We start from the raw sequence: 22098 nt of genomic DNA, 5'->3' as shown, positions 1-22098 counted from the left end.
TCCTCAACAGACCCTGAGATGGATTATCAGATTCCCCTCTAAAAGATCCAGATCTAATACTCTTTGTAGATGGGAGCTCTGTGCAGGGACCCAACAGACGACAACGGGCAGCCTACGCGGTGGTCACCACCTCCTCCACCCTAGAAACCCAACAGCTGCCAGAGGGCACCACCTCCCAGAAAGCAGAACTGATTGCCCTCACGCGGGCACTCACTCTGGTCCAGGGAAAACGCGTAACTATATATACTGACTCTAAATATGCTTTTCTTATCACCCACAGCCACTCTGCCCTCTGGAAGAAAAGGGGCTTCCTCACTACCAAGGGCTCCCCCATAATCAATGCTACCCTCATTTCTAAACTTTTGCAGGCATTACAGCTTCCCGCTGAGGTGGCTGTGGTACGTTGTAAGGGTCATAAAACCTCTCAGGACCCGGTGGCCTTGGGAAATGCTCGGGCCTACGTGACAGCTCGAAACCTCGCCCTGGGAGCCTCCCCCACTCCTCTCACATTTCTCTCCACCTCCTTGAAACCTTCCTACACTCCTGAGGAAGAACAGGCCCTCCTCAGAAAAAGTAGAGATGTATGCAACCAGGGATGGATATTTCTCGGAGATAGAATTGCCTTACCAAAAGGACAGGCTGAAACTCTCCTTTCTGATATCCACTGTTCCTTACACATAGGGCCAAAAGCTCTCTATTGATTCTTGCAACCACTCTCTTTCTTCCCAGGTCTCCATCAGACTATCGAAAGGGTACACGCATCATGCACTATCTGTTCCAAAACATCTATGCAAGGGGGACTCCGCCCCCGCTTCCCCACTCATCAGCTGAGGGGGCATTTACTGGGCCAAGATTGGCAAATCGACTTCACTCACATGCCCCTCACAAAAACTCCGCTATCTCCTAACTTTTGTTGATACCTTTTCAAGATGGATAGAAGCCTTTCCAACTTCTCGAGAGACAGCAGACACCGTTGCCTCCATTCTCGTTGAAAACATCATCCCACGGTTTGGACTGCCAACTACCATCCAGTCAGATAATGGCCCAGCCTTCACTGCCCAAATAGTCCAGCAGATCACCACCTCTCTCAACATCACCTGGAAACTCCACATACCCTATCACCCTCAGTCGTCGGGTAAGGTGGAAAGGGCCCATGGCATCCTGAAGGGTCAGCTAACTAAACTGTCCATCGAGACCAGGCTCTCCTGGCCAAACCTCCTCCCCCTGGCACTCACCAGAATCAGGGCAACCCCGCGAAACCCCACTGGACTCAGCCCCTTTGAGCTGGTTTACGGTAGACCATTCCTAATCAATCACAACTTACTTGTCAACCCCCCTCCTCTTGCCACATACCTCCCCTTTCTGTCTTTACTCCACCATCTTCTTAGGAAACATGTAGACCAGACTGTCCCTCCCATAAGGGGTCCAAGTGAAGCTCACCCAGAAGTCCCTCTCCAACCAGGGGACAGAGTTCTTCTAAGAGAACTCCAGCCCGGCTCCTACAGCCCAGGTGGATGGGATCCCATACAAAAATATTGACTACTCCTACTGCAGCCAAGCTCCTAGGGCAAACACCTTGGTACCATGTTTCCCGCCTATAGCTTGCCCCCGTACAGAACCCCTGGCAATCGGAACCACTGGGCCCCACCCGTCTTTGGCTCACCAAAAGGTTGGGCCCTGCAGATCCTTCTGTTACTCCTGTCCCTCCCACCGGGAATTTGCCACCATCTTCTGATCTCCCTTCCCACAACACCCCTAACCAGCAGGGAGTAGCCAGAGGATAGCAGTGCCCTATCTAACATAAAAGGTTGGAATGTGAGGTCCGTTGGCAATGGGGGAAGGTCACATGAGAAACCACCCATGCCCATGACCACCAAAAGGAATGGCCCAGGAGCATTTTGAAAAAAGACAACTGTCTGTCAGCTAATGAAATTTCACCACAACCTATCAACCCACCACTACCCTACCAATGCTATAAATCACCCCTGGGCGGGAGAAGCTGCGAGACTTCCCTGGCCCGTCTGTGGACCAGTGAACCTCGCCCAGGAGCACTCTAAATAAAACTTTTGCTTGTCCACATTTGGTGGCTACATCCTTCTTTGTGTTCTTTTTTGGTTCCATATAAATTTTTGGAATCTGTGTTCTATATCTTTGAAGTATGTCATCGGTATTTTAATTGGTATTGCACTGAATTTATAAATTGCTTTGGGTAATGTAGACATTTTAATGATGTTTATTCTTCCTAACCATGAGCATGGTTTATATCTTCCATTTGTTTATATCTTCCTTGATTTCTTTTATCAATGTTTTATAATTTTCCGAGTACAAGTCTTTAATCTCCTCGGTTAAATTTACTCCTAGGTACATTACTTTTTAGTTTTAATAGTGAAGAAGATTGTTTCCTTAATTTCTCTTTCTGACAGTTCATTGTTGGTGTATAAAAATGCCTCTGATTTCTGAGTATTAACTTTATATCCTGCCACCTTGCTGAATTCATTTATCAGGTCCAGTAGTTTTTTGACTGAAACTTCAGGGTTTTTTATATATAATATCATATCATCTGCAAATAATGATGGTTTTACTTCTTTTTTTCCAACTTGAATGCCTTTTATTTCTTCTTGTTGTCTGATTGCTATGGCTAGGACTTCCAGGACTATGTTGAATAAGAGTAGTGAAAGGAGGCACCCCTGCCTTGTTCCTGATCTTAAGGGGATTGCTTTTAAATTTTTCCCATTGAGTATGATGTTGGCTGTGGGTTTGTCATAGATGGCCTTTATCATGTTGCGTTATGTTCCCTGTATTCCCACTTTGCTGAGAGTTTTGATCATGAATGGGTGCTGGAGTTTATCAAATGCTTTTTCTGCATCTATTGAAATTATCATGTGTTTTTTCATCTTCCTTTTGTTTATGTGATGAATCACATTGATTGATTTGTGAATATTGTACCAGCCTTGCCTCCCCAGAATAAATCCCACTTGATCATGGTGTATAGCTTTTTTCATGTATTGCTGGATTCGATTTGCTAATATTTTGTTGAGGATTTTAACATGTATATTCATCAGGGATATTGGCCTATAATTTTCTTTCTTTGTGTTGTCTTTGCCTGGTTTTGGAATCAGAATTATGCTCACCTCATAAAAGGGGTTTGAAAGTCTTCTTTCCTCTTGAATATTTTGAAATAGCTTGAGAAGGATAGGAGTTAGTTCTTTGAATATTTGGTAGAATTCACTTTTGAAGCCATCAGGCCTCAGACTTTTCTTTGTTGGGAGTTTTTTGATAATGGTGTGGGTTATTTCTAGGTCTTCTTGGGTTGGCATCAGCTGTTATTTGTAATCCACTGTCAGATTTGGCTTTTCTAGTAGAGCCGCTTTGAAGTCTTATTTTTTTTTTTTCTTCTCAGTTTTCTTAACACGTAGTAGCCTTGTTTACTGATCTCAGCTGGGAGCTTATTTGAAACTGTATCCAGAAATGCGGTGGGTGTAACCTGAGACTCTGAAGGCCTGATCTGCCAGTTACTCTCTCCGGGGGTGGGGTGTTTTTTCAGTAGGGAGAGGTGTATCTCAGATCTCCATGGAGACCTGAGTTACTGCCCCTCATCCCCACTTCTTGTTTTTAGCTGTGTCTTGTTGCACTGATTGGAGCTCGAGAGATGTCTGGAGATAGGTCACCTGTAACTACTTTAGTCTTGTATTGTGTGGAAGAATCAACCGCTCCCCCAGTGATTGCCACCTCCAGCACTGGATGAGTCAGCTTCTCAGGTCATCCCATGCATTCCTCTGTCCCTCACCATCTGTCTCTCTCTCTCCCCTTTCCTTTTGGAAGACTAGCCAGCCCTTTCAACACACCTTGTTCCCAGGTCCCCAGGCAAGTGGCTGTGAGCAATATTTTCTGCTCTTTGCCTTGGAATGAGGGCCCATGTAGGCTCTCAGCCTCACCTCCCCGTTCCTGTAAGCAGGGGAGAGCCACCGCTCCTCAGTGCTCCCTACCAGGCTTGCTGTGGCTTCTTTGCTCCTTGGTTTTTGAAAGCTGTTCTTGTAGTCCAGAGTTGGTTTTTCACACTGATTGTTCCTAAATTAATTTGTAATCCAGTTTGGTGGTGTGAGCTGGGAGTCTGTACATCTGCCTCTATATAAACTTTTTAAGATTTCACAGATGAGTACATAGATCTCCTTGCTGTATGGCCTCATGAGTTCCCTTGCTTATTTTGGTGTGATTATATTAATGTGTGTTGGGGGCAGGCTGTGGGCAGTCAGGATCCTTGTAGCCTGGGGCTTGGTTTTGGAACTAAGCTTTTCCCACCCTTTTTGATGTGGGGTGGTGCACTCTCATGAGGAATCCCATTATGCCTCAGATAAGTGACTTTGTATCAGAGACTTCCTTGTTTGTATATTGAATTAAAGGTTTTGGTTTCTACACTATAAAGTGGGGCAGACCAGGATCTTGCTCTCTTTCAGTTCCTGAGATTAGCATTAGAGGAGAGAGCAGAGAAAGGAGAGCAGAGAAAGGCCACATGGAGGAGAGGAGAAGTATCCAAGTTGGCAGAGTGCTGAAGGAGAAGCCAGTTTGTGCAGAGAAAAGGAGATGGGGAACAGAGGTGAATAAGGCTAGTGAGCTAGCAACCTTTGATTGTAGAAAACTTGGATAAGTCAGTAGCTTTGTGATCACTGAATGAGTGGGTTTTGGAGTGCAGTGTGTGTTTTTACTTGCCCGCTGGGTGCAAGCTAGGATTAAAGGTAATGGCCCACCAGTTTTTGGCTCCGTTGTTTCATTACTGACTGTCCGAATCAAATGCGAACCTGCATGGGCCAGGTGGCTGTGATGGTGGCCATGGCTACTGGCTTTACATATTTCATTAATTACTGGTTTATATTATTTTATAGTTTTTTCTTTATTTTGAGAGGTCTAATTATATTAACCATTTCTAGAATATAATTTAATATAAAGGTTAATATGGTAATTAATTGCTTTAGAACTGAGATAAATCTCTTATCAAGTTGGGCAAGTCTCCATATATTTCTATTTTATTGAAATTTAAAAGAACTGAATGACAAATTTTGCTAATGGTTTTTAAGAATCGATGTAAATTAGTATATAATTTTTATATTTCAATTCATTGATATGATGAATTATATTAATATCAGTCTTAATAAATCATTCTTGCATTACTAAAATAAATGCTACTTGCACAAAGTATATATTTCTTTTACTGCACTGCAATATTGTTTCTAATATTTTTTAATTACACTTAATCTTAGCCAAGGACAAGAAGCAATCTAATATGTTATTTTAGTGTTTTAAAAAGTATATTCTTCAGGGATATCAGTCTATAGTTAGCTTTTTCCTAGCCCAATCTTTGATATGTATTGTTATCCTATTTTCATAAAAGATCTTTAAAAGCTTGTGTTCTTGTGAAAATGCTTTGTAATTAATAAAAATCTCCTAAAGGAAGTGTAAGCATGTAATGTAGTTTACTAATATCAATATTATGAATTAAACAGGATTTTGTGTATTGACATAATAATCATCACTTAAACTTAAGTTTCTAAGGAAGAAATAAATTCCAAATTCAGAACAACTGACTTAAAATAACATTTCTAGACAGACATTATTGGATTCCGTCCTTATCCTGAGATTCTAGACCAAAATTACCTTAAAAAAATGAGAGTTTCGAGCACATTCATTTCTAGCTTTTGCTCTTCACTTTTAAAGGGTCTTGTTTAAATAGAAATTCATATTTATATATAAAATATACAATACAATAAACATATCACTGTCAAATATGGATGTAAAAAGCTTTTTTTATATTTCCTAAGTTTTAACTTCTCTTTCTGGTTAATTTGAATCATTTCCTAATTCATATCCAAATTAGACAAGTAGTTAGCACATTTTAATAAAAATTTATAAGCATTGTAAGATGTTAAAAACTGATCCCAAAGTTTGAGCCCAGCCTTGTTTTGAAGGGTGTTGGTCAAATAAATTTGTAAATATGATGTATATCAGTGGTAGTCAACCTGCCCTACCGCCCACTAGTGGGCATTCCAGCTTCCATGGTGGGTGGTAGATGAGCAACCAAAGTATAAATACAAAGATAGATTTAACTATAGTAAGTTGTTTTATAAAGATTTATTCTGCCAAACTTAGCGAAAATCTGACATAAAGAACTTGGTAAGTAATTATTATTATATGCTTTAACTTGCTGTCACTCTGCTTTATAAATTTTATAAAGTAAAGTTACTTCCCTACTTTATAAATCACCATTACTGTGGAACCAGTGGGCAGTTAGAAAATTTTACTACTAACAGAGATACAAAGTGGGTGGTAGGTATAAAAAGGTTGACTACCCCGATGTAAATGTTTGCTCGTTTATAGTTTGCATTGGGTGTGGGGGACAGGCTGTAAGCAGGCAGGGTTGTTATAGCCTAAGGCTTAGTTTTAAGACTAAGCCTTCCCACCCTAAGTGACTGTATCAGAGACTTCCTTGTTTGTATATTGGATTAAAGGTTTTGATTTCTACAGTATAATATGGGGGCTGAGGAGCCCATTCTGAAGGAGAAAAGAGAAAGGCCATGTGGAGGAGAGAAGTAGCAAGATGGAGGAGTGCTAAAAGAGAAGGCAGTTTGTGCAAAGAGAAGGAGACGGGGAACAGAAGTGAATAAGGCTGGTGAGGTAGAAACTTTGATTCTAGAAAACTCGGATAAGTCAGTGGCTTTGGGAGCCCTGAATGGAAAAGGAAGTATTTTCCCACTGTGTATATTTCTCACCCGCCGGGTGCAAGCTAGGACTAAAGCGCATGGCCCACCAGTTCTTGGATCCGTTGTTTCATTACCGTCTGTCCGAATCAAATGCGACCCTGCATGGGCCAGGCAGCTGTGATGGTGGCCGTGGATACTGGCTTTACAATTGGTGTAGTCTGTGGCAGGATTCAATACAGATTGGTATGGAGCCACCTTTGAGCGGTGGGGTAGAGGACTGGCTGCTGTTATGGTTCCCCATGGCTGTCCTTTTGGGGGCTGTAGGCTGGCTGACTTTTATAGCCATGCATGGGGAATTAAAGAGCTCTGTGGAAGAGGCTGCCTGGGACCTGCAAACTGAGCAGTGGAAGAAGCTGGAGCAAACATGGGGGAAGTAGATGCCGACCTTGGAGCTGGAGCAAGCACTGGAGGAGGCCGACCAGGTTCGTGAAATTCGCTTGGAAATGGAGCAGCCACTGGAGAAGGAATCACAGGTTCATGAGTTGCAGATTGCCCTGGACATTGTGGAGAGCCAGCAGTGGCAGGAGGCTGGTTTTAAGGCTGGGGCTGGGGCTAAAGGTCTGCAGAGCAGAAGGTGGCGGCAGCCCAGGGCTCGAGCCCGGCAGCAGGAGCTGATGTTTTCAGTTCTTTTTTGGAGGATGAGTAGAATCGGTCTGGAATTGCAATCCAAAGTGTCCAGAAGGTGAGAGCCTAGCAGCAAGGAGTACCTTCTACACCTCTGGTAGGTCTGCAATTTTGGGACATATGGGTGCATGCCATCAAGCTCTCTGGAGCAGAGATAGAAATGCTGACTGCCATTGCCGTGTGCTCCTCTTTGGGACAGTGTAAGACCTGCCAGGATGGCAGGAATGAAGGGGGAGGCTGAGGCCCCACGTGCATGGACTGATTCCTGGACTATGACCAGAGTGGGCACTGGCTCCTTCGTTGGATGGACTTATGGATTTTGGACAATGTGAAATACCCTGATGAAGGTGGGAGATGGCTTATCTGGAGGCCATCCCCTGCCCCAGGAAGCTTTCCCCATGGCTAGAAAGAAGGCCGAGGACATTTTGTACTTTTGGCAAAGTGCTCAGAGACTGGTGAAACGTACCTTTGTAATTGTTGAAATTGTATAATTTGCCATGTTGTTATAATTTGTGTAATGTGCCTAATTTCCTTGTGCAGGAATACCTGCACTTTAGATTGTGAAGCTAGCAAAAGGGGTGGAATGTTGGTCAAGTAAGTTTGTAAATATGATGTATATGTTTACTCGCTTATAGTTTGCATTGGGTGTGGGGGACAGGCTATAAGCAGGCAGGGTCATTATAGCCTAAGGCAGGGGTCCCCAAACTTTTTACACAGGGGGCCAGTTCACTGTCCCTCAGACCATTGGAGGGCCGGACTATAAAAAAACTATGAACAAATTCCTAAGCACACTGCACATATCTTATTTTAAAGTAAAAAAACAAAACAGGAACAAATACAATATTTAAAATAAAGAACAGGTAAATTTAAATCAACAAACTGACCAGTATTTCAATGGGAACTATGGGCCTGCTTTTGGCTAATGAGATGGTCAGTGTCTGGTTCCATATTTGTCAATGCTAGCCATAACAAGTGATATGACGCGCTTCCGGAGCCCTGACACGTGCGTCCTGCATCGCTGCACTTTGTGGCGCCACCACATACAGCACACAGGATGCATCCTGTGCTCTCTCACTGACCACCAATGAAAGAGGTGCCCCTTCCGGAAGTGCGGCGGGGGCCGGATAAATGGCCTCAGGGGGCCGCATGTGGCCCGCGGGCCGTAGTTTGGGGACCCCTGGCCTAAGGCTTAGTGTTAAGACTAAGCCTTCCCACCCTAAGTGACTGTATCAGAGACTTCCTTGTTTGTATATTGGATTAAAGGTTTTGATTTCTATACTATAAAATGGGGCAGAGGAGCCCATGCTGAAGGAGAGCAGAGAAAGGCCACTTGGAGGAGAGGAGAAGCAGCCAAGAAGGCGGAGTGTTGAAGGAGAAGGCAGTTTGTGCAGAGCTTGTGCAGAGAGAAGGAGATGGGGAACAGAGGTGAATAAGGCTGGTGAGGTAGAAAACTTTGATTCTAGGAAACTCGGATAAGTCAGTGGCTTTGGGAGCCCTGAATAGAAAGGGAAGTGTTTTCCCACTATGTGTATTTCTTGCCCACAGGGTGCAAGCTAGGATTTAAGCTAATGGTCCATCAGTTCTTGGCTCCATTGTTTCATTACCGTCTGTTTGACTCGAATGCAAACCTACATGGGTCAGGCGGCTATGATGGTGGCCGTGGATACTGGCTTTACAATTAAACAGGACTTTGTGTATTGACATAATAATTACCACTTAAACTTAAGTTTCTAAGGAAGAAATAAATTCCAAATTCAGAACAGCTGACTTAAAATAACATTTCTAGACAGACATTATTGGATTCCGTCCTTATCCTGAGATTCCAGAGCAAAATTACCTTAAAAAAGTTAGTTTCGAGCACATTCATTTCTAGCTTTTGTTCTTCACTTTTAAAGGGTCTTGTTTAAATAGACATTCATATTTATATACAAAATATATAATACAATAAACATATCACTGTCAAATATGGATGTAAAAAGCTTTTTTTATATTTCCTAAATTTTAACTTCTCTTTCTGGTTAATTTAAAGCATTTCCTAATTTATATCCAAATTAGACAAGTAGTTAGCACATTTTAATAAAAACATTCAAGCATTATAAGATGTTAAAAACTGATCCCAAAGTTTGAGCCCAGCCTTGTTTTGAAGGGGCAGACTAGAATTTCCTTACAGGGAAATGAAAGAACGTACCTGCTCATGATCAACCTCTACAGGCTGCTTCTTAATGATCCAGGTAACGGACTCGGAGAGTGGTGGAGTGGTCAGGGATCCCGAGTAGGTCCAGTAGTCCGGACAGATGGGTATCAGGCAGGCAGGGTCAAACGACCCAAATTCCACTAGGGTGTCCTGGTCAAGAGAATGGGTCAATGCAATATCATTTCATAGTGAAAACCACTCAGGAATCTGATGACAAGGCAATGATTCTAGGAATGTCGGGGGATTAGCAGTAGACTGGAAGAGTTTCTAGAGGCCATCTGGGCATCTTAGGACTGAATCATGCCCATGCTTTGCTCCAGTTAACTGTGGATTTTTGACATTCCTCAGTGTGAACACAGCAGAACCCATTTTCTCCCTCCATTCTAGTGAGTTTCCAACAGGTGGTTTCCTCTGAACTTTTGGGAAGGTTTAGGTGGTGGCTGGTACATGAATAAGGAGGCTTCCTTTTTTAAGAGATTAACATCATCCTCCTTTCTAAAATCCAATGCAAGTTAGAAGCCAGGATCCTGGACTCAAAAGAAAACAAGAGAGAGAAGGGAAAGAAAAAGGGGGATATAGAGAGGGAGGGAGAGAGAAAGAGAGAGAGAATATGTGGACTTCCAGGGAGCAGCCCCTTTGGGATTCTGAATATTGAACAACTGATCTTGAGGCTGGACAAAGGTATCCATCCTGAAGGATATGGGTAATTCTTCTTTAAAAACAAGTCAAGTGTCTTCTAACTTTCCTCTGCTTCCTGCCTGAGGGAGGGTTACTAGAGTCAAGAAGGCTGCTCTGATTGTTTCCACAAGGACTGAGAAGGAGGAAGTATCAGCAGCAAAGGAAGGGACCCCATTATGTTTCTTGAGTGCTCAGTGGCATGGCAGCAAAATTACAGTGGCCAGTGCCCACCAATGGAATGCCTTCTGTCCCCTGAAAGGCATCCGGGGGCCAGAGGCACTCTCAACATACAAGCATCATAAATGGCAAGTTGGTGTTTAGGGAACTTTCAAAGAGAACCTGAACTACACTGCAATTAATTACATTTCTCAATTCAAAGGGCCTTGTTAGTATTTCCACTCCTGAGACTGAAACAAAATATATTTCAAGTGATTTTGGAAAATATATATTACCTTATGCTTAATTGAGGGCAATGTATCCACCAATTTCTGTAACTCTTTATGATTTTCCCCTAGCTAAAGAAGAAGCAATGAGAAAATATTAAAAACAATTGATACATTTGAAACTATAATAGAACATGAATTAAAATTAACCACCTGGTGATTACATAAAAAGAAACCAACTGTACTACTTAAACTACACTTAACCTTGTAATTTAGATCACTAAATTGAAGTAGACACAGCACAAGTAAATGGGCTGTGTGTAGACACAGTCCAAGTGCCTGCAGGAAATGGTGTGCCCCCATTTAACTATCAGTTCTTAAATTGAATTTTAAATTCATTAGAATTAAAAATTGTTTCATAGTCAAAGTAACTAAATTTCAAGTGCTCATTTGCCACATGTGGCTGGTGACTACTCTGTTGGACTTGCATTTTTATACTATTTAAAATATATTCATAGTAATTATGTATTTTAACTATTTCCCCCAATATTCTCAGAACTTAGTATTGCAATGTTCTATCTGTTCATCCTAGAATATTACACATATGTTAAAGTTGGTAACTTATTTTTTACCTTTAAAAATACTCCTATCACAGCCAAACCATTTTCTTCCAGTGCTGCATCCTCAAAGTTTTCAAATTTGTCTGCATTCCAATGCACCAGGTGCAGCTGAAACACCATTGAAAGATGGTTTGACACATGACCACATAGGATCGCTCCGAAACAGACAGCCTTATTCAACATATGATATATTAACATGTTTTCTCACCCAAAACCAAGCCACTGGGAAAAGCATAAGGCAGTGTGGTGCAAAATGAGGTAAAAATGAAGAATAAGAAGAAATGTATGCAGCAGTAGAAATTATTATGACTTTGGAATAGAGATGTTTATTTGGGGAGAAAACTAAAATACTTATAGCAGAGTAACATTTCAGTAAGGGAGCAACACTTGGCCATCCCCATTCTGATTTGCATATAAAGAACAGATGTTTATCTTGAGTGAAATAGATTCTCCCCAAGTGATTTAGACAGGAGTTGAAGACATATTTCTTTGAGGGAGAATCAGTTAAAATGTGTTTCTTTTGAAGGTGACACTTAAAACTAAACCAAGGGGAAAGATTTTAGAAGAAATTCTATGTGCTATGTGCTCCCTGTGTTTCACTACAAATCACTGCTCATTCATCATTCATGAGTGCTTCATAACCCAGCCTCCCAAGTGATACCCTCACCAAGTGGTTCCCTCTCTCCCTCCCTTTCTCCCCTCCCCTCCCCTCTCCTCTCAAGAGGATCCCACCTAAAGACCTGTTGCTCTTATTTTAGAAATACCTGTTAAATCTTGCTCTTCTTCCCTTTTTCTATTGTCTCACCCTTCATTTAGGTTTCCACTGTCTCTCACTTGGATTATGGACCTGGTGGCCCTGCACTGTTACTGGGTTTTTACTTTAGCCTGTGATTTGAACTTAGCTTAGAATTCTGAAATAATTCCATTAATAAAATCTTAAAGTTCATTTCTGCTATATTATGAGATGAAGGCAGTTGTCGTTTTAAATGTAATAACTGGGAATAATCTAATATGGCCCTGAGAGAGCTATCTAGATTTATAAGAATCACCTGATTCTTCCTGATAAGTCCTTCAAACTAGAAACTCTGAACTATCCCCACCTCTCCACAGTTGTTACTGTTCCTGAGCTTCTCAACATACCTCTGCTGGGTAACATTTGCTGTCCACGGTATGCTCGGAGCCCCAGGCATCGATGGCCCCCCAGTGAAAATGGAACTGCTTCAATCGGTAGTTATGTTCCAGGGGTCCACCCTTGATCACTGAAATGGCACATCCAACAATTTAGGGGACAGTTTTTCACGCCATGGAAGGTAGGGGGAAAGGCCAAATCTGTGGATGAACATTCTATGTGAACTGTCCTAAAGGGACACACTGAATTATATACAAGTATTTATCAAGTTGATCTCCATGCAGTTAATACATGTGTAAGGGAGAGACCTGTACTCTGAATAACACTGAGACTTAACTCCACTCCAAGCTATATACAATTGTTTAAGGCCAATTCATGACTTATTTTTATATTCTACATTTACTGTATTGGGTACAGTAAAATGCATATTTCTCTCAGCATAGTTATCCAACCCAATCTTATAAAACTGAAATATGGGGACAAAAGATATTCTATTGATTTTTTATGCACTGATGCTTTTCAATTTTCAGATACTAGAATTTCTTTCCCTTTCATTGAAATGGAATAGGAGATTTGTAAGTTAAAAATGATCACCCATCTCCCTCTGGACAGAGTGAACAATGGGAGTGATTCACACACTTCACCACTAGCTCACTGTATTGAATAATAAGTACCTTTTGTTTAGTTAGACGAAAGTTTTCTAATACTAGTGAAATCAATACATTACAGTATAGGCAAAATATTTGGATATGAATTTTTCAAGTCACTCATCCTCAGGCTTTGGTTGGTGCTCATTGTTTTGTTTTTATTTTATTTTTTGCTTGAATTTGCTAAAGCATATGAGTTCCTCTTTTCATCCATCTAATCAGACTCTGGTGATGTCTGTCCATGGTTAAACCAATACAACAACATGAAAACCATCCATCTCATCTATCTTAATGATCTTTAGAGTTTATCACATCATTTGTTGAATTTTACGTACATGAATGATTGAGTACAGAGATCTCAAGGACCAAATATGCTGGATGTCATATAATGGTCTGCTATGTATTGTACTGGCTTTTGAAAATATTTTACCTAACTTCCTCTTTAAAAAGGAGTTTTGTAAGAGGTGAGCAAAGATGCCAATGACTAGTTTTTGTTGGGGGCAGGGCCGGTGCAGAGAATAATACAAAATGATTCAATAAATTAATAGGAGTATGTTACTAAAGTGTACTAATATAAAAATAAAATGTCTACCAAAATTTCTTATTTTCCTATCCCAGCTCCATATTGTGAGCATGACTTTGGCAAATATTCAATCTAATCTGTTGAATTAAATAGAAGTTCTGGTCCCAATGTAAGTGACCAGGGCAGAGGAGAGGCCCAGCTTTTCTGCCCTATCCTCAGAAACACACTGGCAACATTTCCTGGACACTTACTGTGTACCTCCTCCAAAGATGAGGAGTCAGGCAGAGAGGAGAAATGGAGGCTTCACGGGAGGGGAGCAGAACTGGTCTTCAGGTGTGTTTGGATTCACTGATATAATACTAACGACATTTTTACACTCATTGCCAACTTTTAAATCTGGACAATTTAATATAAAAATGCACATTTCCAACTTAACTTAAGAGTAAGACTCCTTGACCATATTAGGCACACACTCCCACTGGGCCACAATAGGCTGGGCAGGAGAAATGATCACTCCCTTTAGATCATCCCACCAGTTCTGTCTCCCCACCACACTGTAAGCTCCTTAAAGGCAAAACCATCCTATTTTCCTTTCTAATCTGAGCACCTGGCATAATGCCTGACACTTAGAAGATCCTCAGTAAAACCAGGAACTAAAGAAATAGCCTGTAAAGTGTCTGTTGGGTTTGCAACACCACTGGTAACCTCAGCAAGAGCAAGGAAAAGGGTGGGGTCAGGTAGCACAGGTGTGGATAAGAGGGGCAAGTATTGTCAGCAAGAAACAGGGCAGAGAAGGCAGACAGAAGAGAATGAATTAAAAAGCAGAGCAGCCATAGATATATCAGATAATTATATCTTCATTTGTTTGAGGTTGTGGATATTTTGTTCTTTCTTTGCTCTAAGATGAGAAGAGATTAAACTTATGAAAAGCAGATAACAAATCTAAAACACCTCGCATAGTGTCAGGTAAGCAGCCTATGCAATGTTCATTCCCTTCTTTTGCTTTTAATGTGGAGGTGAGGGAGCTAGCAGAGAATGGGATGGTGAAGGGAAAGGTAATACACAAGAGCCCCAAACAGGGCTCATCTCTCCTTCTCTTTAATGCCTGGTAATATTGCTGATGAGAGTAATTTCATAAGAATCATCCATGGGACTCAGCCCAGGCATAATTCCGTGCCCTTTTCTATAATGTTTTGTATCCCTCATATGCACTCATTAAAATCAATAACTGTGTCCTATTCAGGGGAGCCAAAAAATAAAAACAAAACAATACCCAGCAGAGGGCAGTGGTATGAGATGCTTACATGCCTTCTCTTACCTTTTCATGTCTGTAAGGCTGGTTGCAATGTCCCCTCTTTCATTCCTGATTTTAGTAATTTGAGTCTTCTCTTATTTTTTTCCCCTTGGCTTACAGAGATAAAGGTTTGTCAATTTTGTTGGTCTTCCCAAACAACCAACTTTTGATTCCACTGATTTCTATTTACTATGACCTTCTTTCTGTTGCTTTGGGTTTAATTTGCTTATCTCTTTCTAGTGTTTTAAGGTAGAAGGCTAGGTTATTGATATGAGAAATTTCTTCTCCAATATAGGCATTTTTATCTACAAATTTCCTTCTAAGCACTGCTTTTGCTGCATCCCATAGATTTAGTATCGTTTTTGACACATACCTTCCCCATCTCCTTCCCCTGTATACTTTATCCTCAGTTCTTTGTAAAGCACATTGTAGCAGAATGTCCTACTTTGTTGGGGGGGACCCATAGACATTGATACTTATTAGATCCTTTCTTTTCTAGAATTAGTTGTTTCTTGCCTTTCTTTCTTTCTAGAATGTCTTTACTTTCTTTTATTTTCTTTATTTTTTATGACCATTCATTCTTTCTTCCTCTTTGAATGCTATTGATTATTTTGAAACAGCATGGAGAAATAGCAGTGAAGAATAAGCAGGAGATAGGAGGCAGTCACTGAAATGTGGAAAAAGAGATAGTTAGGTACTTATTAAAGATTAATGGTATCTCAAATAAAAATAATTATTAAAGCAAAATGAAGAGGAGTTACCCCTTTTGGTCCTTCCTGACAAAACAAGTGGCCAATTAGTGGCCTCTCTACAACTTTTCTTGCATTTTGTAAAAAGAGTGTGAGACTGACTCACCTAGGGATGGTAAGATTAAGGAATGATTTAGTTTGTTGTGTTTGGAGGTATCTAGAGACCTATTATAAGGAAAATGTTGGTCACTTGTTTTTCCATATGAGAATGCCCATGCAAATGGATGGATAAAAATTCCTGGATCAGGCCCGGGCTGGTTGGCTTCAACCAGCATATGGCTGGACAGAGCTTCAACCCAGCATATGGGTATCTCAAATTTGATTCCAAGTCAGGGCACACAGAAGAAGCGACCATCTGCTTCTCTTCTCCTCCTTCTTCCCCTTCTCTCCCTCTTTCCCTTCCTCAGCCAGTGATCCAGCTGGTTCCAGTGTTGGCCCAGGCACTGAGGTTAGCTGGGTTGATTCAAGCATCTGCCCCAGATGAGGGTTGCCGGGTGGAACCTGGTCAGGGCACATGTGAGAGTCTGTCTCTATCTCCCCTCCTCTCACTTAAAAACAATTCTTGATCTATTATTTAAATAAGAAAAATATGACTAAAAAATAAAACAAAAAGCTATTTGCCTTGAGTGATCTTGGGATTAACTCACTGGATTAAGAATCCAGTAAACAACTTCTTAAGATCTCCTAACTCAATAAAGCAATAATATATTGACAATAGTCTCTAGATGGTCAGCGTCATTAGAAGGCTGACCACCATTTAGGATACTCAGAAGAAAAGAAAGAAGGTTTCCAAGGACCTAGCTGAGATTGAGACTAATTAATTGAGAGAATTTTTATGCATCCAGAGTGAACGTCTGAGAGCTGGTGTTCTGTGGATTGGGTCTATCCATTAGTCTAGCTCTGGCGGGAATAATGGTAGAGCTCTAAGGGAGACACACCAAGTAGAGCTCACCATAGTGCAAGATGATCATCTGGAACACAGGACTTTACCTTGTTGTTTTGAAGGTTTCTGGAATCCTTATACAAAATGCAACTATTATAGGCTTTTAGTTGAGATGGGGACACACTTTAGGGTTTAGAAAAAGTAAGAAAGACACTGATGAATCTGGAGAAAAAGAACTAATTTCTAGCTTGAAAAATGTAAATAGATGTTTAGGGTTTGGGGGTCATGTAATAGCAAGGAGAAGAAAGGAGAAAATGGAGGACAACATAGACACCTAAGCCCTTAAGGGCAGACTTGAATACTTCCCGAATCACAGCAGAGAAGTATGTCAGAGGGGAAAGAAACAGAGACAGATGAATCCCATCGGAGGATCAGTCTGCTTGCAGTTGAATCAGAGGGCCATGTCTTAGTACTGGAGCATCACTAGGAAAATTCAAGGAAAACCAAGATAAAATTGAGAATTCTAGAGCCTGGATAAACACAGGAGTGAACAACTCTATGCTTTAAGTTATCCTTTTACTTCACTCATGAACACTTTCACGGACTCATTTTCTCATATTCATAAGAGGAAATTAATTTCCTTTTGATCAGGGTTTCTCAGTCTCAGGTCTGTTGATATTTGAGGCTGGATAACTCTTTATGAACTCTGTCCTGTCTATTGTAGGATCTTCAGCAGCATTCCTGGCCTGAACCTACTAGATGCCAATCACACCACCATGTTCCAGTTGTGACAACTGAAATGCCTACAGACATTGGCAAGTGTCCCCAGTCCCTGGCAAAGAAGAGGTGCCAAAATTGCCACTGGTTGATAACCCTTGTTAAACTTTAAGATATATTATTTCAAATACTGTAATAATTATTTCAATCTAATTAAGGCTATTTAATGCCATCCAATTCAGCTTGGGAAAAAAAACGTATAGAATTCATCACATTCTAAAGTTTCAGGAACACTTTGAAATCATTTAGATTAATTTATATCTGGCTAGGAGGAAAAAAGATTCAAAAGCAATATGTTTGAATTTTAAATATCTTTTAAAATTGTGTTTCCTTTAAACTAGGTAACATTGCTTAATTAAAAAAATTAATAGAAGGTAAATTTCCACTTCTCTAATTTCCACACTACTAGTTAAGTATAACTTTATGCACACATGAATATTATTGTCACCATTTCAAAGGAACTGAAGTCTGATCAGTGAAATCTGATTAAACGCTATTACTATTTAACATAAAAGTGTCTTGAAAAGTCAGCAAGAAGGGGAAATTAGCACATATTCATAAACACAAAGAAAAGAAATTTAAGACACAGCTTTAATTTCACACCCTATCTTCTCAATGATGAATCTATACTTAGAGATATGCATATTTATTAATAGAAATATTACCTATACTAGAAGATAATGTGCATAAGAACTAGAAGGGACTATTTTCATACATTGAAAAAGTTCAATGTATCCCATCATTATTAACAAAAGAGGTCCACGGATTGTCCACGGAGACAATGTGATGTGGCCTATGATACTACCCGTCTGGCTCTCACCTGATTTATTTGTAGAATCTTCAAATTCCACGAGGAAAGAGTATCCATTATTCCAGAGATGTAGGCAGGTGCTCGGGTCATATGAGATGGTAAGTGGTTTTAAATCAGGATCATAGACACTGTCCCTCCACCGGATGTTGATGGGCGACTGGCGCTCACCTCTGGGAACCAGGTCCATGCTCTCCCAGAGTGGGTGCACTAGGACAAAGCACATTGGGACTGTCATCAGGATGTCCCTTATCTGGGAATCACACACCAGGCAGTTGTATGTGTGGAAAGGTCAGCAAGACTAATGGAAACTAGGAGTCTCAGGATTTAGCCACGTAGGGGCTTCATGGACTCACTAAAGCAGAGGACACGGACACAAGCAGGTCAGGATCCCTTTGCAGAGGAGCAGACTCTGCTGTCTTGTCAAACTTAAGGCTCTCAGTGGACCTTCTAATTTCACTTAAACTAAATGCGACCCAGTGCTGTGATAACAGGAACAATGCATGGGGATTAGCGTTAATCATTTCCTGGGCTCCACCTGTGTCCCAATATGCCAAGGTAGCAGGTTTGATCCCCGGTCAGGGCATATACAGTAATCAACCAATGAATACGTAAATAAACGGAACAACAAAGTGATGTTTCTCTCTCTCTCTCTCTCTCTCTCTCTAAAATAAATCAATAAATTTAAAAAAATTTTAAAGAAAACTTAGAAAAAATGTATATGAATTGGTACAATATACTCATAACTGGATTAGAATGGAAATTCCTTGCAGGCAGTAGCCATATCCTTCTCCTTTTTTTATTGTCCTGTAGTGCTTTATTTGATATATGCATTTTAATTTTAGTATTAAACTTTGTTTTCTAGATAAAAAGCTGTATTTGATTGTGCAATACTTTTACACTTCTACAAACACTTACAGCACCCTTGATTCAGTTTTAAATATGCCTGGCACTAGTCTTGACATCGTCTGCTTTGAGATCTTCAGACTTGAATCTGTACTGGAGAATTCATACTTGTTGTGATCAGATTAATATAATTTGAAATCTATTAGTTTTTAAGAGTGAAGTTGTTTTAATCTAAGAATTAAGTTGTTTTTTTTTTGTTTGTTTGTTTGTTTGTTTTTTCATTTTTCTGAAGCTGGAAACAGGGAGAGACAGTCAGACAGACTCCCGCATGCGCCCAACCGGGATCCACCCGGCACGCCCACCAGGGGCGATGCTCTGCCCACCAGGGGGCGATGCTCTGCCCATCCTGGGCGTCGCCATGTTGTGACCAGAGCCACTCCAGCGCCTGAGGCAGAGGCCACAGAGCCATCCTCAGCGCCCGGGCCATCTTTGCTCCAATGGAGCCTTGGCTGCGGGAGGGGAAGAGACAGACAGAGAGGAAAGCACGGCGGAGGGGTGGAGAAGCAAATGGGCGCTTCTCCTGTGTGCCCTGGCCGGGAATCGAACCCGGGTCCTCCGCACGCTAGGCCGACGCTCTACCGCTGAGCCAACCGGCCAGGGCGAATTAAGTTGTTTTTATAAGTAAAGTTGCTTTGATATGAGTGGCATGAACTGTGTCAGAATGTCTTTTATTATTGGGGGGGGGGGGCTCTGACAAGAATTCAGAAGGGTAGAGTGAAAATAATTTGTTCTCAGCCCTGGCCGGTTGGCTCAGCCGTAGAGGGTCGGCCTAGCGTGCGGAGGACCCGGGTTCGATTCCCGGCCAGGGCACACAGGAGAAGCACCCATTTGCTTCTCCACCCCTCCGCCACGCTTTCCTCTCTGTCTCTCTCTTCCCCTCCCGCAGCCGAGGCTCCATTGGAGCAAAGATGGCCCGGGCGCTGGGGATGGCTCCTTGGCCTCTGCCCCAGGCGCTAGAGTGGCTCTGGTCGCAACATGGCGACGCCCAGGATGGGCAGAGCATCGCCCCCTGGTGGGCAGAGCGTCGCCCCTGGTGGGCGTGCCGGGTGAATCCCGGTCGGGCGCATGCGGGAGTCTGTCTGACTGTCTCTCCCTGTTTCCAGCTTCAGAAAAATGAAAAAAAAAAAAAAAAGAAAATAATTTGTTCTCCCTACATATATACATGTAACTATCTGCCTCCCCCTGCTGCTCTGCAAACCAGAATTGACCTGGATTTCAATCATGTGTGGACTGAATGAATATGACAAAGAACATCACAGGGAAAGTTTCATTCTTCTTTTATCTTTATTTCATATTACCCTACTGACCACATTATTTTTCCTTTAAAAATCTTTCAGGTTCATCTCTTCCTTGCCTCCCCCTCGACTACCAGCCCAGTTCAGGCCTCTATAGACCAGACTTTATACCATGCCTCCTGGTTGGTTTGCCCCCTCTCTCGAATATTCCCCTCTACTCTGTCTTCCCAAATTCTGATCTTGACACTTTCTCCAACCATTCTGACTGACCTTTTCTTCTGTTGACCTCACACTGCACTCACTTTCACACCATTTAGCACCCAACCATGCCTCAGGCAATGTGCATTTACTTTATTTGCTCAAAGGGCCTGTGTCAACTCTAAGCCCTAGGGCCTGAGTCCTGTACTTTTTTACAGGCCTAGGGCTGGGCTGATATTGGCACCAGGAACCATGGAGGCACTTAATGCTTATTTTACTGATAGAGAAAACCAAACAAGTTAATACCAAGCTCTCTAACCTTACCTCTCACTCATAGTCTCTACAACCAGGCGAGCAGGTGTAACCCAGAACACTTCCTGCATTCACATGATCACATCTGCTTGTTTCTCTCACATATCTGAAAAATTGACCAGACTCTTAAGGTAAGTTCAAGCCCCTGCCCTGACAACCCCATATTATAGAGTGCTCCCTCATCTGCTGCTACTCATAGGCAACTGCTCTCTGTGCATGCACTGTCTAACATGGTACCAACTTGCTCAGTGTAACTAGTTTAAATTGAGATGTGCTGTAAATGTAAAACACCTAGGGAACTCGAACACTTAGTATAAAACAAAGAAAGTAAAGTATTTCATTATAATTCTTTTTTCATCTTATTTTAAAGTGATAATATTTTGGATATATTGGGTTAAATAAAATATTTTAGTAAACAAATCTTACCTATATACCATACTATATTTCATCTATATATTTTTTCCTATATCAGAAGAATTAATTTTACAAATGAACAAAATTTACTCCACCCAGTTATGTTGAGATGTAACTGACATACTATTTGTTCTTTTAAAAATGTGTTATTAGAAAATATAGAATAGCGTACATAGCTAGTTTTTGTGGCTTACATTATTTAGTTACTGTACAGTATTACTCTATACACTCATTAGCTTCTCCTTCTGTGTCGTGACCAGTATTGCGCTTTACCTTGAGACGTGCCATTTCCTCATCTAATTGAAGAGCATGCTAGTTGGCTGAGGGCTCAGTGCAGTGCCTGGATACACAGGGACCCTCCATGGGACTTTGGGAGGGAGATTACAGTATATCGGCTATTAGAGCATCAGGGCTGCACAAGGCATTCTGATGCTGAGCCCTGATAACCACAGTACATGCATGCAGTTGGCAGCTCAAGAGATTAAAGCCCACATTTTCTGTAGCTGCAGATACCCCAGGTCTCTAACAAAATCCCAAGGGGTTCCTAACCAGCCCACTGTTTCTCAAGATGATTTGAAAGTTAATGAAGAACAACACAGGCTGGTGTCCTGGCCGATATTATCTGGGATTAGCAGAATTCTTTGTGAAGAACACATTGCAAAGCAAACTCTTTCATACAGTTAAGTCTTCAACATATTAATAGTTCTTGGAAACTGCGATTTTAAGCAAGACAACCGATAAGGAAACCAATTTTACCATGGGCTCATTGTACACAGACCTGTGCAGTAGGAATTTCACTGGCATTTATATCAATGAGCCCATGGTAAGATCGGTCAGTCACCGTTTCCCAGAACCCACCCACGATGTTAGGTGAGGACTTCCTGCACTACTGCTCTCCAGGCTTTATTTGTGCTCTGCACAATCAGCTGCAGAAATATACTACTTTCTAACACAATTCCATTATAACAGTCT

At 41.4% G+C, this 22098-nt stretch overlaps 1 protein-coding gene across 3 annotated transcripts in view; it reads right to left on the bottom strand.

Annotated features, from left to right (window-relative positions):
* Positions 1 to 22098, bottom strand: part of CA5B (carbonic anhydrase 5B) — a 125489-nt gene that overhangs the window by 8546 nt on the left and 94845 nt on the right. For all 3 annotated transcript variants that reach the window (XM_066356244.1, XM_066356245.1, XM_066356243.1), the window contains exons 3-7: positions 18074 to 18271; positions 12392 to 12510; positions 11264 to 11359; positions 10701 to 10763; positions 9565 to 9720 (exon numbers count right to left, since the gene is read on the bottom strand). In XM_066356244.1, coding sequence (XP_066212341.1) covers positions 9565 to 9720; positions 10701 to 10763; positions 11264 to 11359; positions 12392 to 12510; positions 18074 to 18271 — 632 coding nt within the window. The remainder of the gene's footprint in view (positions 1 to 9564; positions 9721 to 10700; positions 10764 to 11263; positions 11360 to 12391; positions 12511 to 18073; positions 18272 to 22098) is intronic.

The sequence above is a fragment of the Saccopteryx leptura genome, chromosome X (assembly GCF_036850995.1).
Source record: "Saccopteryx leptura isolate mSacLep1 chromosome X, mSacLep1_pri_phased_curated, whole genome shotgun sequence".
NCBI classification, from domain to species: Eukaryota; Metazoa; Chordata; class Mammalia; order Chiroptera; family Emballonuridae; genus Saccopteryx; species Saccopteryx leptura.
This window is presented reverse-complemented; position numbering and strand designations above follow the sequence as displayed.